The 11,826-nt window shown below is 34.7% G+C and overlaps 1 protein-coding gene across 5 annotated transcripts; it reads right to left on the reverse strand.

The window, feature by feature from the left end:
- Positions 1-240: 240 nt before the first annotated feature.
- On the reverse strand, positions 241-11,621 carry LOC106672986 (calcitonin gene-related peptide type 1 receptor-like). Of its 5 annotated transcripts, none has more exons than XR_002910862.1 (9): positions 10,617-10,787; positions 8,952-9,078; positions 8,673-8,893; positions 5,247-5,429; positions 3,606-3,786; positions 3,505-3,546; positions 3,354-3,443; positions 424-529; positions 241-354 (listed from the first exon to the last, which is right to left on the reverse strand). XR_002910862.1 is itself a non-coding variant. In XM_024229891.1 (9 exons), the coding sequence occupies exons 2-9, from the start codon at positions 10,706-10,708 to the stop codon at positions 2,657-2,659; spliced, it is 1,053 nt and encodes a 350-aa protein (XP_024085659.1). In that variant the 5' UTR covers positions 10,797-11,621; the 3' UTR covers positions 1,834-2,656. The 5 variants fall into 5 exon arrangements, 4 of the variants coding, with proteins under 4 accessions (XP_024085661.1, XP_024085659.1, XP_024085660.1 ...); XM_024229891.1 differs by lacking the exons at positions 241-354; positions 424-529 and adding exons at positions 1,834-2,773; positions 10,797-11,621 and having other exon boundaries at positions 10,617-10,708; XM_024229893.1 differs by lacking the exon at positions 241-354 and having other exon boundaries at positions 363-529.
- Between the last annotated feature and the right edge of the window lie 205 nt (positions 11,622-11,826).

An 11,826-nucleotide genomic window follows, 5' to 3' on the forward strand; every position in this document is an offset into this window, starting at 1 on the left:
ACCTCTTAATAAAAAAATACCTAAAATATGTGTTGATACTCATTATGCCATACTAGGCATGTATGTAAATAAAAAAAAGCTACCATCATATTTTCTAGACTGATTTATGTCTCCTCTTCATAATCCTAGCTATTACCTTGTACCATTGTAATAAAATATGGAATAAACTAGATTTTACTATTACAGTTGTATTAAACAAGAACACATTTATTAAAAAACTTATATTTTATAATGCCACAAGTTATAAATACATAAATTTCATTGTAGTAGTTCATAAATAAATACCACTAACTTCGTACAATCACAATCAACATTCATTTCAGTTTCTGTCTAGTTAAAATGACAAAACAAACACTGAAAAAAATAAAGGGACATTATTTTATTTAGGGAATTTAACAAATCTGTTTGAAAATACATACTTACACATGATCATTCGAGTACTAATGAAGACTAAACCTTACGAATAAACTCACATCGTTTGTTTGAGATTTCTTGTTTTCACTGGGTTTCACCATATCCTTCGATGTCTCTGAAAAATGAGAAAAATTCAGATTTTATCAAAAATACTGATTTGTTTGTCCAGAAAAATTCAGCATTTTCTAACCTCAAACCACAAAAACCTACATCAGTTGTATGTAGGTATGAACCGTCATTGGGTTATTTATTAGGTCTGTCTTGACTTGCGGGTTTGTTGAACTACCCAAACATGTTTCAGCATTGATGTAGCGCAATGCCGAAATATGTTAAATAGTTTACATAACCTGGGAGTGAAGACAGACCCAATAAGTTATCCAAACCCAGTTCAGCATGAGTTCACCGACTTGCAGACTACCCAGCATCAACTCAAACACCAGTTGGTTAGTTTATTAGTCACAAAGCAAAAAAAATAATATAAAATAAAAAAAAATAATAAAAAACTAAATAAATAAAACTAATAAATAAATAAAACATATAAATAAAATAAAATGTGAAAAACACTCAATAAGTATGAGATGTATGTAACAAACGAAAAAATGTAAACAAGAGTTTAAAAAATGCGAAACTCTTCAGACAGCTCGACTTTGTTTGTATGGAAAATTTGGCAATAATTAAATTTTGTATCACATTTACAATTGGAATCATGGTATTTAAAAAAAGTGTGTGTTGGACTTATTTTATTGATCATCAAAATTTATTTTACATATCAGTAGTAGTTATAATATACTTTATATATAAATATATTTTTGTTAAATTATAAACTTAAAATTGAATGTCGACATTAAATTCTTAACGCTCAATATTCTTTCATCATTGAACATCTGTACCATCTAAATAATAACTGACATAATATTATAATAATTATTCCAATAAAGAGTTAATTTCATAAAGTTAGTACCNAAAAAAAAAAAAAAAATAAAAATAAAATAAATAAATTAAATTAAATAAAAACTAAATAAATAAAACTAATAAATAAATAAAAAATATAAATAAAATAAAATGTGAAAAAACAATAAATATGAGATGTATGTAACAAATGAAAAAATGTAAACAAGAGCTTAAAAAATGCGAAACTGTTCAGACAGTTTGACTTTGTTTGTATGGAAAATTTGGCAATAATTAAATTTTGTATTACATTTAAAATTGGAATCATGGTATTTAAAAAAAGTGTGTGTTGGACTTATTTTATTGATCATCAAAATTTATTTTACATATCAGTAGTCGTTATAATATACTTTATATATAAATATATTTTTGTTAAATTATAAACTTAAAATTGAATGTCGACATTAAATACTTAACACTCAATATTCTTTCATCATTGAACATCTGTACCATCTAAATAATAACTGACATAATATTATAATAATTATTCCAATAAAGAGTTAATTTCATAAAGTTTGTACCAATTGTGAGTAAATACTCAGAGAAAATATAGTTTATTTATTTAGAATTTAATCAAATTATGATTTATACAAATCTATAGAATAAAACTATTTCTCGGAATCTTATATTTAAAAGGTCCCATCAAATGATTTTATTATTTACAATATTTGTTGTTTCAACAAATAAAGTAATCCACGAAAGCTCAATTAAGTTCATTGATCTACAATAAAAATACAATACCCTGAGAATTGTTTTATTAAAAAAAAGAAAAAAAAGGAAAAACTGTTAATTACTGTGTGGACAAGGAAGACACGATAGGTTCAATCTTGGACTTAATTATTAATATGGTGTTTACTAATGTATATGAGCAACATATAGTTTATATAGATTACTTTATCTTCATTCCCTCTTATAGTATAATTCATTTAATCATATAATGAAAAAAGCAAATACGTACTTATTTCTGAATGATATGTTATTTAAAACATATTGACTATTATTCAGATGGGATGAATCTTTTGTCATTTAAAATGTGTGCATATTGATTTTCTATTCTACTGTTCATTCATATATTCACAACAGAGAAAACTTTGAAAAGCATGATATTTCATCTGAATGACCCAGATAAAATCGCCACTTTTTTAGTTTGTACATTAACGTTCAACAAATGAACGTCCTCGTTGTAAAAAATACATGTTTTTGGAGCATCACCCTGCATTTACGTTGGAAACAATGTTAGTTAAATTTGTTAATAAATTTGCCAAGCATCGGGGTTAGTTTGATCCCTGCGATGTTACAGCTGACAGTTGCCGAAGGCGAGGCTGTCTATGTGCATTGCTGGAGCGGTGCTGCCAGCCTCACAACCGTTATTGCCACCGGCCAGCTCCTGCCCAATGGATGATCTACTGAACTAACAGTACAAGTCAATACAAAACACTAGCAAACTTTGTATTATTTTTATTACATTTCTATTTTATTACATCATAAAAAATCCATATATGTATTTAGTAGCCATAAATGGCTGTTTTAATTACCAGAAATAAACTTAAAATTTTTGTTAGGTTTTGATCAGAAATATTTTTTTTGCATTTTAAATTATAAAATTATAATAATTGTATGAAACTTTCACGGTTTTGATCTGACAGTTTGTTTCAGACACTTAATTTCTATTTATATTTATATCAGGTTAGTTTTAAATGTTATAACCTTAAACATTCTTTTTGGAACATGCAAGGATTAATGAATTTTTCGAAAGGAATAAACCTTATAAATATGAGGAGAATATGTTCCAACTTTTCTTTGGTTGAAAAAATTGAAAATGGAACAACTTCTAAGAAAAGATGGAATATTCTTGTAAAGAGAAGTGTCGGCATAAATCGATTAGTAATTAATAATTAATTACTAGATCGACATGAAAATCATTACTTTATAATCACTAAATTGATTAAGTCTGAAAATCAGATTGAAAAATAAACATTCATGTAACATACCGAAACTGAAGTAACACCAGAGCAAGAGTGCCATGGTGGCTTTTTACTCAGCCTGCACTGTCGCCACCTTTTCCTCATGGCCGCTACAACCTAAAACCAAGGCAAAATTTGAATTTTCTTCCTTCAGGAAATTTAAGTTAAATAAAAATACCTCTCCGTTGAAGAAACAAAACAACAACGCAACACATAGTCCCTGAAAACATGCCAAACATGAATATTGGAAGGTTTTCAATTTAATTTTTTTTTAATTACCTGGCAACTTGCTACCAAGGCAGAAGTGACCTGATATGGATATTCCCAGGATGTGCCCTGTTCTGGCCGAAACGGGGTAACTATGTACTGCAAACCCAATAAAGGGATGAGAATCAACGTTGCCCTAACAGCCTTCTTCGTCCTTCCGGAAGGGAGACCCTGGCTGCTGATAGTACTTCTTCTAGGCAAGCGTAACTTGTTAAATACGAGAGACATGTCCTGTCTTTACAAAGCATGCAAAGGAAGTCGAGTGTTCTCCGTTCATGTGAATATAAATTAAAGGGTCATAAAACTAAAAATCCAAGTTTTTATTTGGTTTTGTTATCAGATAGGGCTAAATAATGGCTTAGAGTATATTAGCCCCTCGAGCCCTGGCAAGGGTAAAAATAAATAAAAATAAATCTCATTTCGTTTTTGTATTTAACAGTGATATTTTGTAATTAAAAAGTGATTTTCAAAAAGTAGAAAGTAAGTTAATTTAACTGTTGTCATGAATAACTCATTGCCCCAGTTAAAAGGTTTGTAATTTATGTTTATTCCACAATTATACATTTATTCCACAATATTTTTAATATGACAAAGGTTTCTTATGTGCAACTCTAAGAAATGTGTAATTTAGAGAAATAGAGATCTCATAGAAATAGATTTATTAGGATTTAAAGTTTATTAGGTTTCAGTTATATATCAGAATTATAAACAGCTTTGCAGGATAATCTAGGGAGTTTCTATAATTGTAGATTCGCCCAAATAACTTGTCTGTCCAAATGCAGTTGTCTGATTTCTGATTTAAATTAGCTCAAATCTGTGCACAGAGTTTAAACAATCACTTCTTGCAGTCCACCTTTTTAGTCTTATCTGTCCAGCCGTCGAGATGAGGATCCTTGGTCTATCATCAGCCGGCCATTTCAACCCCCAATGCAATCAGGCCTAAATCCAAACCGATTACCTATCTCACTCACTCTTAAATTCTTTCCTATATACACCCTTTATATTTATTATATAACTAACCTAAGTTAGGTCGATACGGTACTCAATATTCTACCACTCACATTACACAACAATGAGCGCCACCAACCACTTGGTGCCCCCCCCGCTCGCCACACACCATTGCACATAAACATATCAGTACAATATACAACTACACAATCCTGAAAGATAACCCATCTTCTAAGAGTCAGAACCTCCGAGGTCCACCTAACAACAATAAAATGTGTGTAGTCATTTTTTTCAGTCATTTATTTCGAAATTTGACCTCGGATGTTTCTTTATTACATCACCCCGTACGAACACGGTTGATTAACAGTAACAAAAATAATAATTATATAAAATAACACACCAGTCAAACATAAGGAATGTAATTTTCTAAATTATTTTATACATTAAAACATGTATTGATAAGGGCAATTTTTACTCTTATTGTGGTTAGCGCATTTTGTAATAGGGTTAAAGTAGGTAGAAATAAAATGTTTTAGTTTGAGGCACAAGTAAGTAACACCTCTTTATTGTTTCTTTCCTATAAAGTGAAGTTCTTAACTATCCAAACCTCACTAAATTCAAAATAAAATCCTTTGCTAAAATGTACATAAATAGGTTGTTAAAATTATTTTCTTTAGTTAAATGCTTTTATGTAAACGTGCATACCTTTTTGAACGTATCGAGGGGTTTTTTTCTTTAAAGGAAGATCTTGGACTAGTATGCGCTGCCGAGTGCAACTTGGTAAGCAGAAGACGAACAATGTTTATGAGGAAGACAAGATTGGCGATCATGCTGAGGCAAACTGGCCCGGACAGTGACCAAGAATACAGGGATTCGTGGATCCAGCAGCTGAAAGGAAATATATTATATTAACGACGGTTTGCGTTCTGTTTCGTTTTCAGTAAACAGTTTTGTCAAGGAAAGTTTGGAAAATGAAACTGGTTCGCTTTATCCTTCACATGTGTGGTATATTCATACTTCCTTAAAAGGAAATCGTGCACACCGTCATCAATCCTTGCCGTAAAAGCTTGACACCTCCAATCATGAAAATAACGACGGACAAGAGCAAACGCGTCTGATGAACAGAGGTTGAAGCTGGAAGCATATGGTGTATACAAAAATGATCAATAATGATATTTTCCATTGCTTACAGCCCAGGAGAAAAAAAAAGTTTTTATACCTGAGGTTTTTCGAACGGAACGAATCATTTCTATTGAAGAACTTCTTTAAGTAACACCGGCAATTTACCCATGGTTTTAGTGATAGTAAGCTGGAAGAAACATTAACAATCGCAGATATGCAAATGATAAAATTTTGATGTCCACGCGAGGACTGAATTGCAAAATCTGGGCTACAGTTAAACCTCAAAACCCTCAAAATTATGCCTGATTAATAACTGGTAAATAGAGGGAGAAAAACTAGAGACAGATAGACAGTGACGTTGTGTTTCTGCATACGTTGACTGCAGCCAGGAAATTTGAAGGCTCCTATTTTTTGATGCAGAACAATGGCTTTTTTTTGCTCGCCCATTAAGGTATATGGCCATATCTACTTCCTCTTTCTTATTCATTTTATTTCAGTTTTAGTTACTATTCATTTCTTCTTATAATTATTTTTGTTTTATTAAATTTTATTTTATTTCTGCCCATATATACACCCTTGGCGTCGACTATTTTCGTGTTTTACACTCTGCCTACCAAGTTACTACACCTTTTGGCTAGGGAGATACCATTATTCACTAAGGTTTTTATGAATTCCTCTCTCCTTGTGTGAATTTCTTTCCTTTCTCCTCTCCGATGTGCGAGTTCAAGGTAGTAAAGTATGATAGAAATTGGCATTCAGATGCTGGGGTTTGTCGTATATCTATGTACCTATAAGTGAGGGGGCAGATTATTGTTGTCCAATCGTGATCTGATTATTGCTGTTATTAGCTTGCTTGGTACATGAAGAGTCCAGAACCAGGACTTGGAAACTGCTGATGGTTGGATTGATAGATATGCTTTGCAATGGCCAATCCAATAAAATCATATTGACAACAAAGGTGTGCAAAATTCAAACGAAAGGCATTCCCGGTAGTAAACCTATAGATGCGAGTGCTGGACTGTAAGGAAGACGTATCGAAGGAAGATAGATGCTTCTGAACTGTAGTACTAGAGGAAACTTCAGAGAATGCAAGAAAACCAAACCAACCAGACCATACTCTACAAATAAAGCCAGACTGCTCACTTGATGGAATTATATTAAAAGCAAAACTGAAGTACTTTGGCCTGACAGTGAGAAGAAAGGATACACTGGAGAAGAAGCTGATGCTAAGGAAAGTAGAAGGCAAAAGGAGGGCCGACTCCTGGCAAGATGATATACTGAAGGTGACAGACTCAACCATAAGGGAACTGGGAATAATGACGGCCGGCAAAGGTCTGGCGTGAACTGGTCCATGAAGATTTGGAAGCGACTGAACGATTAAATAGCTTTTCTAACACTTTTGTTTTATTTAAATGCATACAGGGTTAAGATGACTGGAATATGCTAGCTGGTTGGAGACTTGGATGTGGACTAACTTCTTTAAGGGTTAGGACAGATTGAATGGGATAGATATAGGGCGGTAGTCATTAGGAGTGGATGGATTTGGAATTATATCGATGGAGTGGATAAGTGTTGTTCTGAAGTGAGCAGTTATAGATAGATATGAAGTAGGACCGGAAGTATAACTGGGAAGCAGAGTTTCAGGAATTTGGTGAGTAGCCGTCAGTCCCTGTCGTCTTAGAATGGGATTTAGATATTGCTTCGAGCTCATCGTTAGGAGTTAAATAGGAAAAATTAGTCCTGAGGGAGCTTTTAGGAAAATGGGATTGAAACCGCAAAAGTTATGGACGGCAGAAATAAAGTCGGAATTTAGTTCACAGGGGATGACCGGAATGGCAGAGGATGTGCTGACAGGGTGACAAAGACTGAGTTTTCGGAGTAGGTTCCACTTTGCTATAGCATTTAGGGTGGTGGAGAGAGTTGCTCGATAGCAGTTGAATTTGGCATGATGGAGGTGGATTAGGTTTTATTGCGAATGACCCGGTAGGTGGTGGTCTTCTAGAATTTTGGCCCCCTTTCTTGCCGCTCCACAGTTTTTTATTTCTCATTCATCCATCCAAGGAGCAGGGGGCGACGGATAGAGGATGTTTTTAATAAAGCGTGCTTATCTAGGATGCGAAGAAGATTGGAGGTTAAGAAGCCCATCATGATCGATAGATGAGCACTGATAAATAGAGACCCAATATATCGCCTCCAGGTCAGTCCCCAAAACCTCAAATGTAAGGGTATCAAGGTGTCGGTATTTTGGTACGTCAGATGTACTTAGATTTCTCGTCATCTTCAGTGTATGGCCAAGGATATCTTTGGTTTCTTTTTAAAGTTCGTGAAAGGGGTGTGTATCGGCGTCTTTGATGGTTGAAGTCATCTGGGTTTTTGTTGATCCATCGCATACAACATATCTGTCCGTGAGATCGTTGGTTCGTTTCCTTTTAGTCTGTAATATATTAGGTCATTTTTTTTAACGGTCGATTGGATAAAAACACCAAATCGACAAATGACACTGGGGTTTGTCAAGGATCATCGGATAATTTTATCAGTTTTTCAAGCTTTTACAATAACCATGAGGTTTTAAATAGAAAGAGGAATAGCAACTCATAGGAAAGAACAGTTTAAAGGGTAGAGGGGATTTGTGTTAATTTGAGGGCCGGTGAATAAGAAAAAGTAATGTATAACTGGTTTCACAAATTTTCGGGTCCTCCGGAGACTCCCAGTCTCTTCAAGATACCTTCAACGTTCTTACGATTGCATCCTATAATCCTTTAATGTTTTGCCATAAAAATGTAACGAGCGAGATATGCATTAAGATTTCCATGAAGGAACGAAGAGACTATAACCTCTTAAAATAAGGGTATTAAAAGAAACTGAGGATTAGAGAATGGGTTTAACCCTCAATACTTAGTGATGAATTAATTCGGATTTGTATTTAATTGCATCCATAGGGCAATTTGACTAGCATGTTATTTCGTCACGATTTATCCATGGACACAGCGTAATATGGTTTGTACTTACTGCAAGGTATCGTCTTTCGTTGAAACCCTGAGGGAAGCATAGACTGTGACGAGGAGGGCAGGGACGCCCCATCCGATCAGATGCAGTACGGGCATGACTTTCGACTCGGTGACAAAAGTGACGACTAGGAGGGTGTGGAGGTAAAGCCCTTCGCAGAACATCCACAGGTAAGTGGCGACCATAAAATACTGGACTAGGACGTGAAGTATTTGGCATCCAATCTGGAAAATAAAAAAATGAAATATGTGGCACGGAAGGGAATTGACTTTTTTAACTTACTCCGTTCGACAATAAAACAGGTATGTTGTCGACAACAGCTTCGTACCATACCAACCAGAGGAGATTGTTCACGGCCAGCGATATGAAAAGGTTTTTATGTATCTGTATCCGAGTGCATGTCAACGATCTGAGAATAATAAACTATTATTATTGAATGAGTATTATGCAAAGCTGCCATTAAATCGAAGTTTATTCAGTCGATTAACAAGTATCCAGTTTCGAGGTAATAAATGTTGTTTTCCCTCCTCCGCAAAGGCCTTTCTCATATCCCCTTTGTACACCGTACAATAATAAATCGCCCCACTCAACTCCTCGCCTTCTCTAAATCTCATGCAGTTCATGCCGGAAATTACACAGAAGAGTTATATCGATCAGAAATACTTCTTTAATTAAACAATGGTTTTACAAAGAAAATATATAACTATGTATTTACTTCGACGAGCAAGAAAATAATAAAATTAAATCAATGTTAAAGTGCAAATTTATTATTTATATTATTTTCAATTAATTTAAAGTTAGTTATTGTAATAATTAATACAACCAATTGACCAAACGAAATTTACAGTTAGTTGACGATCTCCAACTAATCATTAACTAACGGTCACTAAACAACACACATTATTATAGGACTTTCACCCCGAAGGGTTTCATTCCCTCCCAAATGTGTTGCCGTTGTCACCTACCCCGTTAAACGCTCGCTAGCATTTACACACACACACACACACACACACACACACACACACACACACACACACACACACACACACACACACAAACTGATGAGAGGCGATGATAACGCTATATTTAACACTAATAAATACACGCACTCAAACAAAATAAAACATACCTACATACAATAAAAACCCATCCTCAAAAACATTGTGCATCCTTTCTCATTCATAAGTTGTCCCTGAACGTGCTTTGGCCCAGGAGAATGTGCGCGCGTGTAAACCGGTGTGACCTATTAACCAATTGGGTAAGGATGTTTTCTCGTTTCCGGCTCAGATTTTGACGATCTCCTTAGAAAGAAAGAAGGTGGGAATCAAGGAAGTAGTATCAAACAATCAACACCAATCCAATCCAGCGACTAGTACATACATGCCTGGGAGAATGAACTGTCAAAGACAATATTCACAAGCCACAGAGAAGGTGAAAAAGAGCAACAGACTGTTCCCGACAAACATCAAGCAATCCCTTTCTTGGAAGAGGTAAAATAACTAAATATCCAACGTGAGATTTTAGTAAAAGTTGATTAGGATGAACATTAAATTACTGGCAAAATTCTGATACCCGTCGAAAATTGATAGGACGTGACCCAACGGTTTTTCTATTAGCTTCTTATAGAAATTGGGGAAAAACATCTAGTAACTACGAAGGAATTTAATCATCAGGAGTTTGTCCCTTGGGATCTTTGACCTCCTTTGATCATTGGCCTGTATCATCTATTCTTACCATTGGAATTTCTGACCCACTTCTCTCAACGAAATTCGATTTATCCATCAAGTAATCTGGTTCTTGTCCCAGGATTACCTAGCTTGTTCACGGAAAAACTCAAAGATATATTGAAATCCTTTAATGTATATCTAAATAATTTACGCATTGATTAAATATATAATATATAGCAAAAATATAATCTAAATTGTAAATGGTAGGATTACAACTTACTTGAAATAGAAAAAAATTATTATCGACAACAGTAGAGCCGCCAGTGAGAATGTGTATCCCGCCTTATAGATAAGGTTGACCTGGGTCCTCATCTGCGAAAAGATAAAGGGAACATTTTTATTGATATTCTCGTAATCACAAGGTGGCACTTTTAAAATCCGCTGTGATGTTCTTATTTACTTTCAATGAATGAACATCCAGTTAAATGGGGTTTATTACGTTACTGTTGACGCCACCAGGACATTTATTTTAATTTATTTGAATGAGCCCGAACAAGGAGACGTTAATTTTATTTGAGCCGAAGGAAAGGTTCGTTTAGTTTATTTGTTGATGATGGAGGATTAGTCGGGCGATAGTGCGGCGGGTAATCCACTGGTGATAGATCCACGGAAGGCAGTGTCCGTTCAGCCGTGACGAGAGAAGTGGCCTTTTCTATGTTCTGCGCCTGCGCGACGACGCTCGTGATTCTCTGGAGATCTGCTCCGCCTACCTTACCGCAGCACTATCAAAAGGAAAGTGACTGTTTCCGACCCACGCCGCTGGAAGCGCCGCGGGACTCACCACTACCCCTCTGCAGACCTGTTGCCAGGACAACCTACCGACGCCAAGACTGGTATCGTTACTGTTGCCTGATAACCTCCGTCCGTCAACAAACCCGAATTGGTTCTTTGACGCCAGAAATTGATTTTAGTTATATTTTTAAAAGAAGTAAAATTTTGTTGTATTTTGTTGATACGGAGCTCCGTCAGTTTTTTTTTGTTTTTTTCTTTGTTGTGAGAACATTTTAATTTGTAACTTTTCCTTTACTTTGAACTTATGTTCCTTTTCTCATTTTAATTTATTACACAACTCGAAAATGATTTTGTTGTCGCAATAAAAGGCGTATTTCCGTTTATTTTTGTGTTTTTGTTTATTTCCCCCTACAGTTAATATCATAGCTCTAGGCGAACCAGCCCCCCCATAAAGCAGTGAGGACTACCCTTTAAACAAGAAGGGTCCCTCTACTTTACAGTTACGTTTCTCTTAAAAAAAAGATAATAAGGCAACCAAATTTTTGATCTAATAGCATGGCAAACAGTTAATTGTATACAAAAACTGTACACATATTATAAAGCAGTCGCTGACTAAATTTCATTAAAATCCTCAATAGTTAATTTATATATGATGCATAACTGAGTTGACCTAGGCGTTTGATCTGCAAGTAGGTGAA

Source organism: Cimex lectularius, unplaced genomic scaffold, assembly GCF_000648675.2.
Source record: "Cimex lectularius strain Harlan isolate CLEC.00 unplaced genomic scaffold, Clec_2.1 scaffold488, whole genome shotgun sequence".
In the NCBI taxonomy this organism is placed as follows: domain Eukaryota; kingdom Metazoa; phylum Arthropoda; class Insecta; order Hemiptera; family Cimicidae; genus Cimex; species Cimex lectularius.